Genomic DNA, 21,292 nt, shown 5'->3' with positions numbered 1-21,292 from the left:
GACTCTTGGGAACCTGTGGAAAACATCAATGCCCAACAGAAGATCTCTCGTTTTCATCAGAGATTCCCTGAGAAACCAGGTCCAGGATCGTCCTGAGGCCGCTTCTAAGGAGGGAGTAATGTCAGGACTCTGAACATTTTTTATTACCTTTTGTGCATTACTGCCCTTTTCCAACATGGCGTCTTTGGTCTCATGTGCACTGTGTCTTTCTGCTATAAAACTCCACCTCAGCCTTCAGTCTGTGCTAGAGTATTCTGCCTTGCATCCAGCTCCTGACTCTGGTGACTCCCTGGCTATATACCTGCTCCTGTGAACCTGTGTGGTGATCCTGCTACTCTGCTCTGAGTTCCTGCTGCATACACCAGTTTCCAGTAATCCTCCTTCATCTGCCGCTCATGTTTACTTCCATCTGCATTTGCTGGACATGTAAGCTGTTGCTGCTCTGCAAAAACCTGAGACTTTTACCCAGGCCTCCCTGGTAGAGCTAAGATATTATTTGAACTGCCTTATAAGCATATCTATCTGTGTTTGGACTAAAACAAGGACTTATTCGTGTCAAGTATCCTCAAGAATAATTGTGCTTCATAGACTTTCTGCATGATTGCATTTTCCTCTGAAGTTTCCTATAGACTGCTAAGCTGCGTTTAATATTTACACCAAGTGTTGTGGACTTGAGTTTCTCTCTGCCCCTGTTTGAATCACCGTGTGATAATATAGACTTTACCACTTATAAAACTGTGTCCTGTAGTTGTCTTGTTCCATGCAAAGTGTCTCCTGAGTTATCCCCTATAACTATTACAAAGGCAAAGATCCTCCAGAAGGAGTAAAAGCACATTCAGCTCGGGCCCTTTCATCCTCTTGGGCGGAGAATAAAGACATCTCTATCGAGCTCATATGTAAGGCCGCAACCTGGTCGTCACCTTTGACTTTTTATAAACATTATAGGCTTAATCTATCTTCTGCATCTGACTTGGCATTCGGGAGAGCTGTCCTCAGCACGGTGATCCCATCCAGGTGAAGGTTCTCTGTAAATCTCTCATTGTGGGTGCTGTCGTGGCGAAGGGTAAAAAGCCGGATTACTTACCGGTAATGCCCTTTTAATGAGCCACGACAGCACCCTGTCACTTCCCACCGTAGTTAGTTATGTATAGTTATTATACAAAATATTCTCATGGGTGAATATAGATAACATAAAATGTACAAACAAATTACAGACATATATACTAATTTAACAACGGCGGTTCCTCTTGTACTCTGAAAAACAACTGAGGAGAGGGGGACCGCCCTTTTATCTCTGTAGGTTTCCTGTTCCTATGGGCGGGTCCCTCTCTCATTGTGGGTGCTGTCGTGGCTCATTAAAAGGGCATTACCGGTAAGTAATCCTGCTTATTTATTTTTTACGACGTTTGTCATGCGGTATAAGTAATTAGGCGACATTATTCTTCGGTATGGTGTGATTACAGAGATACCAGATTTATATCGGATTTTTATGATTGGCTGCTGTCACACACTAAAAGATGCTTTTTATTGCAAAAACAAGTTTTTGCATCACCATATTTTGAGAGTTATAATTTTTTCATATTTCGGCAGACAGAGTCATGTGATGGCTTGTTTTTTGCCGGACGAGCTGACATTTTTATTGGTACCATTTTCGGGCACATGACATTTTTTGATCACTTTCTATTCTGATTTTTGGGAGACAGAATGATCAAACACCAGGAATTGTTTTCTTTTTAATTGACGTTCCGTGTGTAGTAAAATTAATAAGGCAGCATTATTCTTCGGGTCAGTACGATTACAGCGATGCTACATTTATATTTTTTTTTACGTTTTGCAGCTTTTTTTAAAATTGCTAATTGTTTTTGCATCGCTTTATTCTGAAAGCTATAACTTTATTATTTTTCTGCTGTTGGAGCTGTGTGGCAGCTTGTGTTTTGCGGGTGACGTTTTCAGCGGTACTATTTTTATTTTGATATGACATTTTGATCACGTTTTATTCTACTTTTTGTTTAGCGGCATCAGGAAAAAGCAAAGGTTTTTGCTCCTTTTTTTACGGTTTGCACTGAAGGAGTGAACAAGTGTGACCGTTTCACAGGGTGGCTCATTCCGGACGCAGCCATACCAAATATGTGTACTTTTTTTTTGTTTCTACACTAATATATATATATATATATATATATATATATATATATATATATATATATATATATATATATATATATATATATATATATATATATATATATATATATATATATATATATATATATATATATAGTAGCGTTTCCCTTACTTCGGGTCTTGGGGGACACTCGCTTGGCACGGGAATAACGCATACAGGCTCGGTTTTCTTACAATACAGTCTAATCTGGTTTATTAAACTTCATAAACCACATGACATACAGTCTATTTCATTATATCCATGAACTTATCACGACCACCAGTCTGTTCATGCAGCAGATAAACTGCTCTGCCATATATTACAATCCCCTCGTCCGGGGTAACCTTTCAGGAGCTCCTGCTCCACAGGTTGACTCCACGTCAGTCCCAGGTCCTCAACACGGACTGTCCAGGTCGACGGTCTCACAGTGCTTCCAGGAATTCTCCACTCCCGGGAGACTCCAACACTGACCCTCCAGGTCCACGGTCTCTCAGTGCTTCCAGGATGTCTCCACCCACAGGAGACTCCAACACTGACCCTCAAGGACCTACAGCACACAGGCCACTCAGTGCCAAAGCCCAACCATGTGCTATTCAGGAAATCACAGGATTTCCAACACAGGCTTCCAGGGCCTTGCACTTGGACCATTCAGATCCAAACACAGGAGCCATGTGACCCACACCCTGGCCACATTACATACCTGTAACCACTCCCCTGGGTGAGAGTGTGGGTGTGTGTGGCTAGATTGACCCTCCCATCTCTCACAACTAGCCCTGCCAGTCTTCCATTAGAACTACAATTACTTGTGGGACTACAGGTCCCAGAACACAACATAACTTTAGACTGACAGCACAGAGTGTCCTCCTCTGCGACACACATACCGGCCATTTATAATCCTGCCGTACTTTCTCTCACCACCACAGTTATACGTCCAAGCGCATCCTGCAGCCCACACTCAGCGCCCCCTGGCTGTAAGATTGGTCACTGCACCACATACCTCCCCCTTTGTTCAACCCTATTGGGGTGGACACATGACATAAACCCAGGGTTCCGATACCGGGAACCCACGTCACCTTTGATACTCCTCCCCCGCCCCCAGCGGTCAGTTTGTCGGCCTTGGGCTTCAACCCTTGAGTCACCATCCGTCTGTGTCAGCAGACCCTTTTTGGTCAACCCACTTACAGTCGAGCTGACTGTCTGGTTTGAGTCTGACCCTTCGCTACTACATCTGCTACCAGGTCTCCCACCTGGGTCACTCAGTCTCGAGCTAACAGAGGAGTCACTACTTTGAACTCTTCTATTATTTAGGGTACCTTTTCGTACCTCCATACCCTGGGTCGGAAGCGGTTGCCATCTTATATTCTGCAGCTGTTTACTAATTTTCCGACGATCCAGTCTTAGCTGCTCTATCTCCTTCAGATATGTCAACCGGTATTCCAGAAGCATTCAAATGTTCCTGAGGCTATTTACTGAGCCAATTACAACAAATGGAACCATCCCATCTTCACCAGCTACCTGGACTTCGCCAACATCTGGAATCCTCACTCTTGCCACACGGGATCTATTCACCAGGTCCTGCATTACTTTTCCAAATCTTCCAATGACTTTCCCCACCAAATTTCTGGGTACTTGAATGATATCTTCCACAAAGCCCAGCCGAGTTTGAGCTTTCCTGGCATGCTCCAAACGTCGAGCTATTTCCTTGTTCCTCATCAGGATCATCTGTTTTGTGCGAAGACATTGTAGGTGCATATCCTTCAGGATAGCCACCCGCTTTACTGTGACTTCCTTAGCGGACAGTATCACCAACTGTTTCGTCTCTGGTGCCCAGTTCACACTATGCGCTTCGACCCCCTTCTTAAAGGCCTCATGCACACCTTCACTGGTACAGGCTTCTTGCACCTCTTCGGGTACATCTATCACGGTCTTGAAGAGCAAGGTCTCACTCTCTTCATGGATGTACGGCTCCTTTTCGCCTCGGACCTTTCCATTAAGACATCTGCCACGACCAGGTGACCGTCTTGTTCTGCTTTTAGTGCCAATTCTTCCTCCGCTTTACACTCTTCCAGACCCCTGGCCAGGATGGGCACTGGCATCTTCACCCCGTTACCACTCTGGTACCGCAGCTGTGAGTCTTCGACCAGCATCTCCTTCTCTTGCAGAAGACCACTTAATGCTTCTCTGAGCCCTTCCACATCTTCCCTTAAGGTTTTATTCACACTTAGCCATGTTGACAGGTGATGTTTGAGCTCAGAGACTTCCTTCTCCAGCTCATCTACCCTGTGCTCAGCTGCTTGTCTCAGATGCCTTAACTCGGCCTGTAAATCTGTTACCTTTTGCTTCTCATGAGACAACTCATAAGCAAGATCCTGGACCTTCTCTTTAACAATCTTCTCACAGGGTGCAATTTGTTCAGCCCCTTTTCCTCTTTTACGTCTCCGGCGACGGGAGGAAGACTTGCCACTTGTACTTGAGTCAGCTATACTGCACTCTTTCCCGCTGGCGTCCTCATCTGAATGGGAGTCACCACCACCCAGTTGGTTATCCTGGAACCAGCAGTCGCCACTTACACAGGTCGTATTTTCTGGTATGGCTGCCCCCGCGCTATCCTGACGTCACCTTGTGGAGCACAGTCGTTCCCCTGTGTCAGTGTTTCTGTCAGCACACCATTGTACTCAGTCCTAGCAGTTGCTAATGAAAATGACACGTCACAGTCACCCCCGGAGTCTGTCACACCCCACAGTATGGTGAACCCTCAAGTTCCTTTCTAACAGGGTGTCAGCTTCACAGGTTTTATTTACCACATCACTGTCAGTCATTTTGGAGGACACGTCAGGTGATATCATGTCGGTAAGTTGGGCAGACGAACCCTTCACACTGGTCACCCCGATGTCTGACCCGTCAATTTTGGGATGCATTCCTGTCTTAATGTATGCCCCTGCAACAACAGAGAGACTTCCACCCTCCTGCTATAGAGGAACGCCCTCCTCCCACAAGTCTGAGAATAACTTACATATAAACATAAGGGTGAATGACCTCAGGGAGATCAAAACATCCAACACCGCGGAGACACCATCACATGTTTCTCAACGCAGTGATCCAGAACACTGCCCCCATCCCTAATGGGAAATATGCAAATGCATGTAGAAAAGCCACGGAGACACCATCACGTGTTTCTCAACGCAAGCAATGAATAGCCAGGTCTTTCACCGGGAAGGAACAACCACGGGAAGGGCAGCATCCAATAAAGGAAAACCACCTATGCCAAAACATGGTATCCATCCACAGACAGCTGTTTCGGGGTATTTGCCCCTCATCAGTGTGGAGTAGGAAACTGGCTATTAGGAGCAGTCCATATGATTTTGAGCTGCTTTTAATCTTTTCCCGACCTCAGGAGTTCCCAGTATTACTATCTTGTCTTCCGCTGCCCTCAGCCCATCAATCGCTGCCTTCTCTGCCATCCTCGCCCTCCGCTTACATCTACTAATATCTCTAAACAACAGCCCTCTTAAATACGCCTTCATAGCTTCCCATACAGTGAGAACATCTGCACTCCCATCATTAAGCACAAAGAATTCCATCACCTCCCGCTTTATATTGTCTAAATCTATACTTTGCAGCCAGTTAGGGTGAATCTTCCACTCTCTCCTGCTCGCGGCCTGTGTCCCCATCAATCAAAACTCCACCTCAATTGGACTATGGTCTGAGAGAGCCCTTGGTAAGTACCTCACGTCCCCCTCTCCCCAACATGTCTTACTCTCCATAGATCAATCATACCAATTTCTCGGACATAGGTACCAAACGTAGTAGTGTGCCCATCAGACCTATTCAGAAAATTTTTAATTTTTGTACCAAAAATTATCACATATATTATTAAGGTCACCAATAATTAAAAACGGTATCAGGCCCCAACGTCCCACCAGCTCCAGCACTTCTCTAATTTTCTTGCTGGAATAGGGAGGCGGAATATACAGCGCCGCTACACACAGAAGCACTCCATACATTTTACATTTCACCACCACGTATTGTCCATTCGCATCAACATACACCTCCACCTCCTCATAATGCACACCCGTGGGAATCAATACTGACACTCCCCTTGAATACGTAGAGAAAGTAGAATGATATGACCTCTGTATCCAGCGCCTACATAGCACATCCACCCTTTCCCGCACCAAGTGTCTCCCCAGCAGACATATCATTGAGACTCTTTGATCTCGAGCATACTGTAGGCTCGCCGCTCGTCTGGTATTATCCGCTAGGCCTCTTACATTCCAACTCAGTATTTTAATATGGCCTCCCATCATGCCACTCATCATTCTTCAAATTATCCTCACTCCCAAGTGTAAGCTGTCTAGCCCCCCCCACCCTTTCAAAACCCAACTTCCCCCCCCTAACCCTCCCAGTGCTACAGATTATTCCTCTCATCAAGAGTGGGGCTCCTCTGCCCATTGCAGACACTCTACCTCGATTTACCCTCACCACCCGCCTCCCGCTACAGTAAAAAAACAGAATTTCTTAAAAATTTTCAAAAACATTTCAACGCATATAATAACGTAGCTAGGTCTTCTCCCAGGAGGTGTCCAGTATTCTGTCCCGCAGTACAGTGGAGCAGGGAGGTAGGGTGGGGGCTTTCGCCCGCTAGGTTCCTCCTCGCTGGTCACAGGGAGTTAGACTAGACTGCCTAGTCTAACTCCCGGAGACCAGCGAGGAAGAACCTAGCGGGCGAAAGCCCCCACCCTACCTCCCTGCTCCACTGTACTGCGGGACCGAATACTGGACACCTCCTGGGAGAAGACCTAGCTACGCTACGGCGCCACTACAGACTAATGCAGTAAGTGCATGTGTGCAAACAACTTCTCCGGCTGTATGGATTTGCATACCTGTGTCTCTCCTCCCGGTGCAAGCAACTATTTTCCCTGTGTCCACTTGCATTTATTCCATTTACCAACGCACTTCTTTAGCGCAGGTGATAGTTTTTATATATACCTCGTTGTTTTATTATTGGCAGGGCTTTACTCAGACCCTGTTATATCACCAGCAGCAGCTTTGTTTTTAGATTAACCCCTCCTTTCTCCCTTTCTTGTTCCCTATACTAGTGTAGCGCCAGTGTACTTTCATTTTATATAATATAATAACGTAAAGAAACTACAAAACAAAATTGCAGTACACCGTTTAGTCCTCCTTCCCCTTTTGCTGTGAATTTTTTGATTGTCAACATTGAAACACATTTTCCTAATAGGGATTGCTAAAACACAGGAACGTAAACAAGAAAATTTAAGTGAATTAATACAAGTCACTACTTCTAAAGGAATCCAAAGTCATTGAATCACAAATCACGCTTAAGCCAAACCACATTTCAAACAAAACACTTGTAAGCACGTTCACTCCCCATTTCGGATTCTTTACATATAGATGATTTTCCTGCAACTCACAGAAATGTTTGCAAAGGTCATATATCTTTTTAACAGGCTACGTAGCTATGTAATTCTTCCCTATTTAGATGCGCAATACCAGTATTCCCTCAACTTCAGTTTCAGAGGAAATACCTTAAGCTATAAAGAATATAAAAATAAAAGGTCCAAACACAAGGATGTAAGTTTTAAAAACATATTTAATAACTATTTGAAAAAAGTTTTAAGAGGGTTACCCAAATACCTCTCCCACATGATTTGATAATTGCACTAAGTAGACGAGGCTGCATGTGATTAGGACAATAGCTGGTGGTTTACTGGGGAATGGTCATATATAGCCACATCGCTCCATGACCGATGTCATTTCGGACAGAATAGAGTGATATCTAATAAGCACTTTAAAATTAAGCTATTCTGTATTTATAAATGTGTAGTATTTTCGGCAGGCATGATAAGAAGTTTCTGATTTTCAATAAAAGTTTACTGGTAGTTGTATACCCTTTTAAGTCTATTTATTATAATATACATATATACACTGCTCAGAAAAATAAAGGGAACACTAAAATCCCACATCCTAGATATCACTGAATGAAATATTCCAGTTGTAAATCTTTATTCATTACATAGTGGAATGTGTTGAGAACAATAAAACCTAAGAATGATCAACGTAAATCACAACTAATATCCCACGGAGGTCTGGAGTTGGAATGATGCTCAAAATCAAAGTGGAAAATGAAGTTACAGGCTGATCCAACTTCAGTGGAAATGCCTGAAGACAAGGAAATGATGCTCAGTAGTGTGTGCGGCCTCCACGTGCCTATATGACCTTCCTACAAAGGCTGGGCATGCTCCTGATGAGGCGGCGGATGGTCTCCTGAGGGATCTCCTCCCAGACTTGGACTAAAGCATCCACCAACTCCTGGACAGTCTGTGGTGCAACGTGACGTTGGTGGATGGTGCAAGACATGATGTCCCAGATGTGTTCAATCGGATTCAGGTCTGGAGAATGGGCGGGCCAGTCCATAGCTTCAATGCCTTCATCTTGCAGGAACTGCTGACACACTCCAGCCACAAATGTCCTGCATTAGGAGAAACCCAGGGCCAACTGCACCAGCATATGGTCTCACAAGGGGTCTGAGGATCTCATCTCGGTACCTAATGGCAGACAGGCTACCTCTGGCGAGCACATGGAGGGCTGTGTGGCCCTCCAAAGAAATGCCACCCCACACCATTGCTGACCCACTGCCAAACCGGTCATGCTGAAGGATGTTGCAGGCAGCAGATCACTCTCCACGGCGTCTCCAGACTCTGTCACGTTTGTCACATGTGCTCAATGTGAACCTGCCTTCATCTGTGAAAGCACAGGGTTCCAGTGGCGAATTTGTCAATCCTGGTGTTCTGTGGCAAATGCCAAGCATCCTGCACGGTGTTGGGCTGTGAGCACAACCCCCATCTGTGGACGTTGGACACTCAGACAATCCTCATGGAGTCGGTTTCTAACAGTTTGTGCAGACACATGCACATCTGAGGCCTGCTGGAGGTCATTTTGCAGGGCTCTGGCAGTGCTCATCCTGTTCCTCCTTGCACAAAGGCTGAGGTAGCGGTCCTGCTGCTGGGTTGTTGCCCTCCTACGGCCCCCTCCACGTCTTCTGGTGTACTGGCCTGTCTCCTGGTAGCGCCTCCAGCCTCTGGACACTACCCTGACTACACTGACAGACACAGCAAACCTTCTTGCCACATCTCGCATTGATGTGCTATCCTGGATGAGCTGCACTACCTGAGCCACTTGTGTGGGTTGTAGAGTCCGTCTCATGCTACCACGAGTGTGAAAGCACAACCAACATTCAAAAGTGACAAAAACATCAACCAGAAAGCATTGGTACTTAGATGTGGTCTGCGGTCCCACCTACAGGACCACTCCTTTATTGAGTGTGTCTTGATAATTGCCAATAATTTCCATCTGTTGTCTATTCCATTTGCACAACAGCATGTGAAATTGATTGCCAATCAGTGTTGCTTCCTAAGTTCACAGTTTGATTTCAAAGAGGTTTGATTTATTTGGAGTTATATTCTGTTGTTTAAGTGTTCCCTTTATTTTTTTTGAGCAGTGTATATATATGTAAGGCTACGTTCACATTTGCGGTGTGCGCCGCAGCGTCGCCGCCGCAACGCACAGCGCAAATGTGAACACATGCACAACGCTGCTTTTTGCGCCGCATGCGTCCTTTTTTCCATTGATTTTGGACGCAGCAAAAATGCAACTTGCTGCGTCCTCTGCGCCCCGACGCGGGCGCCGCAGGGACGCATGCGGCGCAAAAAGCAAGTGCACCGCATGTCCATGCGCCCCCATGTTAAATATAGGGGCGCATGATGCATGCAGCGCCGCTGCGGCGCCCGACGCTGCGGCGCTAGCCGGAAATGTGAACGTAGCCTAAGTGTTATACTGAGGAAAAAAGTGAAACATATAAAAATCCTACAAAAATCGCAGTTGTCATTGTTACTGTATGGTAATGAGAACCCAACCTTTTCACCAAGATTTAGACAAAATTAATAAATATACTGTACTTCCCGACAACACAAAGGCCATCATTCTGGGGATGTTATCAAATAATCCAGGCATAAAGTGGAATTCACAGTTACCATACTAGGTCAATTCCAGACCACACACTTCTAAAGGAAGTCATGGAAATTCAAAACATCCAAGAAACAAACATATCCATGCATAGACATACTAATACACTCAGGCCTCCACTTCCAACCCTGAGAGAAATAGTAAAATAAGATACCAACTGTAATAAACCCCATTAGCTAATAATCTACGGGGATGTCTCAACAGCAATTGTAGCCTCACACTCAAGTAACCAGACACTATGAAATTTGTTTGAACATATAAAATATTCCGTAGAGGGGAAAACATCTGTTAACTAGATTAAACCAATGAGACAAGGGATGGCTATTTACTGACTTCCACACCAATACGACCACTTTCCTGGCACAGAAGAGAAAAATGAGGGAAAAAAAAGGACTTTCTCAGGCTAGAATGACGAGAGCTTAGGACAGGACCAGACGGCATGTATAATAATCCCTTGAACTATTCCACCTGAGTACAATTAGGAGATTGTCCACTACTTTTACATTGACGATCTAGGACAGGTCACCAATGTCTGATCAGCCGAGGTCCAATACTCGGCACCCCCGCTGATATTGGTTTTGGCGGAGGCTGATGGCCGTAAGAACTCACTTACCGACCTGCTCCGACTACATGTAGTGCCTGAAGCTTCATACTGCACATCCGCCTCCAATTCAAATAATAGGAGGCGGATGTGTAATACCCTGTAGGGGCCACTACAAGTAGACAGTACAGCTTGGCAAGGGAGTACTTCCTGCCGGCGGTAGCCGACACAGATAACAGCTAATCGGAAGGGATGACTGGGTCAGACCCCGACCGATCAAACATCGATGACCTATCCTACAGATAGATCATCAGTGGAAGTAGTGGACAACCTCTTTAAGTTTCAAGCAGGCTGTAATCTCTCTCTCTCTCTCTATCTATCTATATATATATATATATATATATATATATAGCAGCCATAAGTTGAAACAGCCCACCAAGATACAGGGGGATTTGGTATTGCCTGTCCAATGAACTTTGAGAGTCCAGAGAGAAGTCTCTGCAGTGAAGAGCTGGACTAAGCTTCCTCTCAGCGCAGAAATGCACCTCGCTCCCCCTCAGCAATACAGGAGCACAATAAAGGAGACACATGGCCGTTGCTCTCCACCTGGCACACCATCCAAAAGGATAACTGAGTGCCTAGCAAGACACAGGGCAAGCTGTGATGGAAGACCACGCCTGACCTACAAAACCTGTGCCACAGATGATATCTCAACCTTACTCAACGGTCGCAGCTGAGGACTACAGAGAGTAGGAGAGACCAAGGGAGGCTACAGATCACATTGGCCTCAGCAGTTGGCAAGTCATGGGTATATCCACTGGTTTCAGAAAGACTTAGTCCCCTGACTTCTACAGGGTTTCCTGTACAGATTGTAAGAGACAGAGTGAGCAATAGCCTAGGATACAAGGCAAATCCCTGGGAAATCAAGCACTACACATCTTCCTCAGATAGCCATCAACCACACCCCATTGGTAGTTGCATATATTTACTATTAACCAGATAGTACTGTAAATTGCATTTACTCACTCTTTTAGACAGACAATGTTGTATTTTTTTCTTCTATCATTTGACAATAAAATGGTTTTCAAAATAGAAAGACTACTTCTCTTTGTGAATTTTTTGATGTGCAATAAAATTTGGTTTCCTTGTAAAACATTGTCCACATTCTTCACATGAAAATGGCTTCTCTCCTGTGTGACTTCTCATGTGTGCGACAAGATTTGATTTGTATAGAAAGCTTTTCTCACATTCTGAACATGAATATGGCCTTTCCCCTGTGTGACTTCTCATATGTGCAACAAGATTTGATTTATGTGCAAAGCATTTTTTACATATTGAACACGAATATGGCTTACTCCCTGTATGAGTTCTCTGATGAATAACAAGCTGATTTTTGACTGTAAAACATTTTCCACATTCTTGACATGAAAATGGCTTTTCACCTGTGTGAGTTCTCTGATGAGTAACAAGATGGTCTTTCACTAAAAAACATTTCCCACATTCTAGACATGAAAATGGCTTCTCCCCTGTATGAATTTTGAGATGTTTATCAAGACTTAATTTAGTTGACAAACATTTCCCACATTCTGAACATGAATATGGCTTCTCAGTTGTGTGAGTTTTCTGATGGTGAATAAGATTTGATTGCTCTTTAAAACATTTTCCGCATTCAGAACAAGAAAATGGCTTTTCCCCTGTGTGTATTCTCTGATGATTAATAAGAGAGTTTTTCACTGCAAAACATTTCCCACATTCTGAACATGAATATGGCTTCTTTCTTGTCTCAGCTACTTGATGTTCATCATCCCTTTTGTTATTTTTGGTTTGCTTAATCTGGGATGAATCAGAAGATAGGAGCTGTTGAAAAGGATCAGATACCTGATCTTCAGTTTGAGTTGTATCTGGGACACTGTCATGCTCTTCATATGAACGCGGTGTTACACTAGGAGTATGTGCTGTAAAATCTGAAAATATCAGATGCGCCTCTGATTTGCTGGAACAGTCATCTGTCAAGAATAAAACAACATTTTATTTTTCAATAACCTTGCTTATGTATTAATTATTATACGATTTATACATTCACTTTGCCATACAGCAAAATTGAGTTGAAATGAAAAAAAAATTTGAATTCCACCACTGTTTTGGGGGGTTTTGTTTTTACGGCATTTAATGTGCTGTAAAATGTCCAAACAGCAAAATTCTTCAGGGCAGAAAACTTCTAACAGTGCCAAACCATTTTTTATATTTTAGAGATTAAAAAAAAAGTCTGAAAATTGAAAGACAAAATAGTTTACGGTATGTTGCCCATTTCTGGGACCCTTAACTTCTTTTTTTTTCCCGTCGCTAGAGCCGTATAAACTTACATTTTTATTTATACCATTTTAGAGAACACAAAATACTTTGAAAGTGTTTTCACATTTTTTTTCAGGAGTGGCAGCGATTTTTGTTTGCAACTTAGGGAACATGAACATACGATCAACTCATGTAGAGAAAATTATGGTCTAAAAAGCCCTAAATTTTTGTTTGGAAAAAGAAAAAAGCCTCCAATTTTATTTTGCAATTTAAAACTTTACTATATATGTATCTAACTTTTCTACCAATCCAATTACACAATATTTTTTGTAAGAACCCCTAAAAACATAATTGCACCAGACTGTGACAAGGTAGAATCTGTGACTTCTCTGTGGTCACCACTCACCTGAATTGTCGTCTGTAGATATCTCCACTTTAAACCACTCATCATTCCCCTCATATGTCCCAGCAGTATTAATAAAGGTCTGATCTTCAGCCTGAAACAAATAATGGAAAAGTCACAGACAGATGGAGACTTCTCATGAAAGGATTTTAAAGAACAGAATAAAAAAATCTTAAGTTAACACGATGACCAAACATGACAGCCATAGTTGTCACATGCAGTGCCTTGCGAAAGTATTCGGCCCCCTGGAACTTTTCAACCTTTTCCCACATATCATGCTTCAAACATAAAGATACCAAATGTAAATTTTTAGTGAAGAATCACCAAGATCAGACCAATGATTATGGACATCTCAAAGAGCCCTTACTTATTCTCAAAGGAGTCCTCTTTTGCTAAATATTTGTTGTCAACGACAACAATCTCAAAACCATTAAATGTACACAATGTTCAAAGTCAATGAAATTATTTGATTTTCCGTTTTAAAGGAGATTCACAATGTAAGCGAGCCACAGAAAACTGAGCAATTCACTTTCCACTGTACTCCGGGGGGAATAGAGATGAAGAGAGCCTATAACCTGGACAGAAGGATGTACTGCCCTCCTCCCTGGCCCTATAAGATTTATGGCCCATGTAAGAGATTAAAATATCTGTGGCCCATATAAGATAAAAATAAGAGCTCGATATGGGGACAATCTGGGGCATATACCCTGGATATAAGGATAGATAGGAATCCAATACGCCCAAAATAGATGGGTATGGTATATGCAGTTAATATTTGCACAGAATAGATGGGTACGCTATATGCATTTAATATTCACTTCTCGTTCAGTGCAGAGCCTCCGGCTGTCTTTAAGGAAATCTGACGCATGAGCGTGGTCGACCGCACTCTGCGCTCCACCTATACAGGTAGCGGATATCTGTATTTGCCGGCATCCGCACAGAATGCTCTTTGTGTGCATGCGCAAGGTGGACCACACTTGCGCTCCATCGATGCAGGAGGGAAACATCCGGATTACTCGGAAGTACTGTATATTTCGGACTATAAGACGCACTTTTTCCAAAAAAACTTTGGGAGGAAAATGGGGGGTGTGTCTTATTTTCCAAACGCAGGCATACCGGGGGGTTGTGGCAGTGGTGTAGCAGCGTCCCTTCCTCAGGGAACCGGCAGTGGCAGAGGTGTGGCGATGAAGAGGCTCGGGGTCGGCAGTGGGCGGTGCAGAGTGCATTGTTGTGGTTTCCCTGCAGCCATCTTCCTGAAGCTGTGGACCGCCAGAGGCGGCACGTGTGCCGATTGAGATCTTGACTGACCTCTCGCACTCCATTTTCATGAGGCTGCGGGCGTGAGATCTCGGCAGCCCTCGGCTTCAGGAAAATGGCCGCCAAAGGCAGAGTGTGCGCAGATTGAGATCTCGGCAGCCATATTCCAGAAGCCGAGGGCCGCCGAGATCTCAATCTGCGCACATGTGGCTTAAGGAAGATGGCCACCGAGAAACCGGTGATGCATTCGGCTCTGCTCGCGGTGGACACTGGGCCGTGGCGTCGCCACATTTCTGGCACCAGCATCCTGAGCCAGTAATAACGTGAAGATGCTGTAGTATCTGCTAAATTACTCCAGGGTCTCCTCCTTGCTATCTGCTCTGCCTCACTGTCGACACCGGACCAGCAGCATCGCACCCGGGACAGCAGCATTGCCCAACTTCTGCAGCCACCAGCTTCGTGAGGAAGGGACCATGCCTCCTGTGACCCCGCTCTACCACCGCCGGCCCTCAGGTAAGATACCTTAAATTCGGACAATAAGACGTACCCCAATCTCACAAAAATCTTTTTTCTGCTATTTTCCACCCCAAAATTTGGGGTGCGTCTTATGGTCCGCTGCATCTTCTAGTCCGAAAAATATGGTAATTATTTTAGACGCTTTCAATGGAGGTTGTAGACATGGCGTATACAGACTCCCTGACACATGCGGACAGGCACCACTTCCACTCTGTCTCTTTGATGATCTCTTTTTTTAAGATAAGTCCTCCCTTCTAAGGGATGTATACCAGTATGTTCTCCTGAAGAACCAACCTACGGGGAAACACTCCGAGAAATATGCATACTGACCCCACTTTTTCTATGTATGATGTATGTGATCAATATGGGAATATAGAATTCCTTCAATGACTGTTTGGGGTATGTGAAAAAACAGAGTATGCAACTTGGCTATCAAATCCCTCTCTCTGTGGAGTGCATATATTAAAGCACCCATTATACTATACCTTTTTACTGGGAATTTCTATACCCCAACTCCTGTGTTACTGGGCTTTTTGACTTATACAAGAGTTATAAGAAAATCCTAGATCTGTTGGGTAATGTGCAATATGCAACTTTGCTATAAACTGCATAATGAACCCCTATGATGCATATACCAAAGTATCGTATCTGCATCAGTTTATATATAGAATCTGTGAATATGTGCAATATAGGTATTTGCCTGTACCCTCCAGTTCTCTTATATTATTATTTTGGTGGCTGTTTAGGGCCTCTAATACCTTCCTTTCTAATACAGGTCCTTCTCAAAAAATTAGCATATAGTGTTAAATTTCATTATTTACCATAATGTAATGATTACAATTAAACTTTCATATATTATAGATTCATTATCCACCAACTGAAATTTGTCAGGTCTTTTATTGTTTTAATACTGATGATTTTGGCATACAACTCCTGAAAACCCAAAAAACCTGTCTCAATAAATTAGCATATTTCACCCGTCCAATCAAATAAAAGTGTTTTTTAATAACAAACAAAAAAACCATCAAATAATAATGTTCAGTTATGCACTCAATACTTGGTCGGGAATCCTTTGGCAGAAATGACTGCTTCAATGCGGCGTGGCATGGAGGCAATCAGCCTGTGACACTGCTGAGATGTTATGGAGGCCCAGGATGCTTCAATAGCGGCCTTAAGCTCATCCAGAGTGTTGGGTCTTGCGTCTCTCAACTTTCTCTTCACAATATCCTACAGATTCTCTATGGGGTTCAGGTCAGGAGAGTTGGCAGGCCAATTGAGCACAGTAATACCATGGTCAGTAAACCATTTACCAGTGGTTTTGGCACTGTGAGCAGGTGCCAGGTCGTGCTGAAAAATGAAATCTTCATCTCCATAAAGCATTTCAGCCGATGGAAGCATGAAGTGCTCCAAAATCTCCTGATAGCTAGCTGCATTGACCCTGCCCTTGATGAAACACAGTGGACCAACACCAGCAGCTGACATGGCACCCCACACCATCACTGACTGTGGGTACTTGACACTGGACTTCAGGCATTTTGGCATTTCCTTCTCCCCAGTCTTCCTCCAGACTCTGGCACCTTGATTTCCGAATGACATGCAAAATTTGCTTTCATCAGAAAAAAGTACTTGGGACCACTTAGCAACAGTCCAGTGCTGCTTCTCTGTAGCCCAGGTCAGGCGCTTCTGCCGCTGTTTATGGTTCAAAAGTGGCTTTACCTGGGGAATGCGGCACCTGTAGCCCATTTCCTGCACATGCCTGTGCACGGTGGCTCTGGATGTTTCCACACCAGACTCAGTCCACTGCTTCCTCAGGTTCCCCAAGGTCTGGAATCGGTCCTTCTCCACAATCTTCCTCAGGGTCCGGTCACCTCTTCTCGTTGTACAGCGTTTTCTGCCACATTGTTTCCTTCCAACAGACTTACCATTGAGGTGCCTTGATACAGCACTCTGGGAACAGCCTATTTGTTGAGAAATTTCTTTCTGGGTCTTACCCTCTTGCTTGAGGGTGTCAATGATGGCCTTCTTGACATCTGTCAGGTCGCTAGTCTTACCCATGATGGGGGTTTTGAGTAATGAACCAGGCAGGGAGTTTTTAAAAGCCTCAGGTATCTTTTGCATGTGTTTAGAGTTAATTAGTTGATTCAGAAGATTAGGGTAATAGGTCGTTTAGAGAACCTTTTCTTGATATGCTAATTTGAGACAGGTTTTTTGGGTTTTCAGGAGTTGTATGCCAAAATCATCAGTATTAAAACAATAAAAGACCTGACAAATTTCAGTTGGTGGATAATGAATCTATAATATATGAAAGTTTAATTGTAATCATTACATTATGGTAAATAATGAAATTTAACACTATATGCTAATTTTTTGAGAAGGACCTGTATATTACATGTTCCATATGGTATATCAGAAGCAGGGTACCACTTTTACCTGATTATCTACATATGGTACCTTACAGCTATTTTTCTGTGCACCCTATTTCTTACAGGGTCATTTAGGGAAAGGGAGGGAGAGCCGGCGTTGAATGAGGGCATCACTGAGCAGGATTAAGGGTTCCAACCTCTGCTGGTAGATAGGGAGTATATAGTAACCTATTTGGGTGATATCTCTTCCGTTTCTTCCGTCCCTCATAAATTTACAGACCCTTGTCGTATGGGGTGATAATAAATTTTGTTGTGTAATGTGTTATATTTAGTTTTTCATATTTATATTAAAAGCTACATTTTATATGACTATTTATAATTTGAGTACTATTCGGTGAATTCACTCCAGGGGGAATAATCAAATTTACATTTAGGAAAATCTCAATCAGGATATGGCCGGTGTCCCTAATAAATTGGCCATTCAGTGTATAATACTGGTGGATAAAACAAGACTGATCACAAGACCTTCACAGCCATCTACACATCATAGGGGAGATCTCATGACACCTTCTCTCCATCTACCTGATGATCCTGAGGAACATCGAGATCTTCTTGTTTACAGTCTTGTGGAAGAAGAGGACGGGGACATCTCTCTGGTGTTGTCCTCTTACTGGATAGAACTGGAGGAAACACATACAGGGACTGAATTCATTCTCTACATACAGATAATTATAGGTCGTGTGTATTTAGTGCTGTCTATTACCTGGTGATGTGAGGGGCTGGGGAACCTCCATCATGACGTCCTTGTACAGATCTTTGTGTCCTTCTAAATACTCCCACTCCTCCATGGAGAAATAGATGGTGACATCCTGACACCTTAGAGGAACCTGACACACACAATGATACCGTCATCCCCCGATTCTTCCTTAGCGTTACTGTGTAATGTCCCAGCATTCCCACCATTGTCACCTCTCCAGTCAGCAGCTCAATCATCTTGTAGGTGAGTTCTAGAATCTTCTGGTCATTGATGTCCTCATGTATCAGGGGGTGAGGTGGAGGCCCCGTGATCGGGCTCAGGGGTCTTCCCCATCCCTCAGACACAGGGGCCTGACAGCGCTCACTAGAGGTCTTCTTCACTACTGTGTAATCCTGGTTATGGAGAGACACATTAATAAACCTCACTACAGACATTTCCAGAGTCCTCACCTCTCCAGTTCTGTCCATCTGTTATTCCCATAGATAAGAATGATGTAATGTGACGTCATCAGAATCTCTCACCTCTCCAGTAAGCCGGAAGAGGATCTCTAGGGTGAGGTGTAATATCCTCTCCGCCATCTTGTCCCTGTCCCTATCCATCCTTGTAGGGTCACTCAGGAGAATTCTCTTATATAGAAGTTCTCCACTGAGAGTATCTGATATTGTAGGGACCTGGATGGGGAGAAGATGAGCCAATGTTACATAATAAAGAACGCATGTTAAATACTATCCAATTTACTGTTCCTTTATTCTCTAGGGCAGGGATGGGTAACCTTTTTTCTGCCAAGGGCCATTTGGATATTTATAGGGGTGGATATACCATATGTGCAGCTGGTGTGGCTGCACCGGGGCCCGGAGGTGGAGGGGGCCCCTGCAGGGAGACTAACACTGAGGGCAATCTGGCTTGTTTATCAGGCCCCGAGGCTCCAGGTGTCTCTGGCCAGATTGCCCTCATTTATGGCAGGCAGGGAGGAAGCGATGCCTGCAGCTCCGGTGCCTACAAGAAAAAACGCCAACGGAGCTGCAAGGATCCATCCTGCTTCCTGTCAGTGTGGCTGGATGATGTCCACATTCAGCGCGCGTCTGTTTCAGCGAGAAAGCAGCCTGCAACAAAGATGCTGCGGCTGCAGGGAACGTGCGGAGAGGCGAGTGGTGCTGTGTGTGTGTAGGTCTGTCTCTCTGCGGGGGAACATATAGAGGTGTGTGTACATGAGAGGTGAGTGGTGTTCGGGTGTGCGTGTAGGTAGTGGAGAGGGCAATGATGTGGGTAATGGAATGGGCAGTGATGGTGGGGAAGAAAGCATTTATTGGGGTTGTGGGGAGGGCAATGATGTGGGTGGTGGGGGAGTAGGAAATGATGTAGGTGGTGGAAAGGGCAATGATGGAGGTAGTGGGGGAGAAGGCAATGATGGAGGTGGTGATGAGGACAATGATGGGGTGGAGAGGGAGAACAATGATGGAGGTGGTAGAGAGGGCAATGATGGAGGAGGGCAATTCTTGGGGTGGTGGAGAGGGCAATGATGGGGGTGGTGGAGAAAGCATTGATGGAGAGGGCAATGAAGGATGTGGGGGATTGGGATGGGAGGACTTACGAACAGGGGGAGATGGAGCAAGAAGTTAGATATGGATGTAAAATGAATTGGGTGGTGGAGGAGGGTGCTAAGCCCCTGATAGCATCATCCTCCTTCTCACAATTCATTGTCATGCCATCGGGGGACTAAAAATTTATTGCAGAGCGGTAGAGGAGACGATAAGGTGCATAGGACCCTTTAGGGCTGTGAAGATCATCGTGACGAGTCGTGGCTGGGAGATGTCGACATGAAGGTCTGACCAGATGGAGAACAAACAGGAGAAAGCGGCTCTAATCAGACGAGACGCCAGTGGTAAGTGCCTGGATGTAGATATTATTCTGTATCTGCACTGTGTGAAGTGGGGTGATAATGTTTTATGTAAAATCCCTTATTCTACATTCTCACATTTGTGAGAAATGTCCGTGTGCCTCCAGGTTTTTTTATCGGATGGCACACAGGTCCATTCACACAACATGAAAATCACAGATCTGAGAATGAGATCTGAGAGGGTCAGAGAATGTTCTGTTCTGATCCTATTTTGAGGAATAGAATAGGACATGCACACCGACACTGCACATGGATACAGGAATGTAGTCTTAGTATGTATAATACAGTCCCTTAGTATATAGTGTACTCACTTATTATGTATTGTACAGTCCCTTGGTATATAGTGTACTCACTTATGTACAGCACAGTCCCTTAATATATGGTGCTCATTTATTATGCATAACACAGTCCCTTAGTATACAGTACTCACTTATTATGTATAACACTGTCCTTAGTTACATAGGTTCCTCTTTTGTTATGTAGAACACCGTGCCTTATTACATGCCATCCTCTTTAGTTATATATGGTGCTGCCCCTTATTATATAGCTTCCTCTGCTGTTATGTACAGTGCTGTCTCTTACATAGTGTATTTTTGTTATTTACAGCGCCCTCTTTTATTACATAGTCCTCTATCTTGTTAGATATAAAATGATTGCTGATGGAAGAGCCGGTGACCAGACTACCAGTCCATCATGTCCTCCATTAGAAAAGAAGTTTTCCCATGCTCCATCAGCCGTAATTGCATTATACATCTAACAAGGCGGGACGGTATGTAATAAAGACGGGGCCCAGACACATTTCTTGCACAGGGGCACCAAGCTGTCAGTGTGCACCCCTGGATATTTATACCATCCTTCAGGACCCGTACAAATCACACGCTAAATCCTCCTACAAAGTACAATCTGAAGCTGAAACTGGGGTTAGGAGAATCTTACACTGCACGCACCTCAGCGCTCAGTAGTTAACAATGAATGCTTGTGCTCAGAGAGCAAGAAGAAATTAATGGGCCTTCAAAATACAGCTGCCGGCCCAAGCACTACGGCTCCTGGAAATCTGCA

General features: G+C 44.2%; 1 protein-coding gene across 1 annotated transcript in view; it reads right to left on the bottom strand.

The window, feature by feature from the left end:
* Window positions 1-18,988, bottom strand: part of LOC143767341 (uncharacterized) — an 855,449-nt gene extending 836,461 nt beyond the window's left edge. The window contains exons 1-4 of the mRNA XM_077255584.1: window positions 18,858-18,988; window positions 18,549-18,728; window positions 18,343-18,466; window positions 18,162-18,259 (exon numbers count right to left, since the gene is read on the bottom strand). Of these exons, the coding sequence (XP_077111699.1) occupies window positions 18,162-18,259; window positions 18,343-18,466; window positions 18,549-18,728; window positions 18,858-18,935 (480 nt within the window). The 5' untranslated portion in view covers window positions 18,936-18,988. The remainder of the gene's footprint in view (window positions 1-18,161; window positions 18,260-18,342; window positions 18,467-18,548; window positions 18,729-18,857) is intronic.
* Between the last annotated feature and the right edge of the window lie 2,304 nt (window positions 18,989-21,292).

This window comes from Ranitomeya variabilis, chromosome 4 (genome assembly GCF_051348905.1).
Source record: "Ranitomeya variabilis isolate aRanVar5 chromosome 4, aRanVar5.hap1, whole genome shotgun sequence".
Lineage (NCBI taxonomy): Eukaryota > Metazoa > Chordata > Amphibia > Anura > Dendrobatidae > Ranitomeya > Ranitomeya variabilis.
The sequence above is the reverse complement of the archived record's forward strand: the minus strand, read 5'-3'. Positions and strand labels throughout refer to the sequence as shown.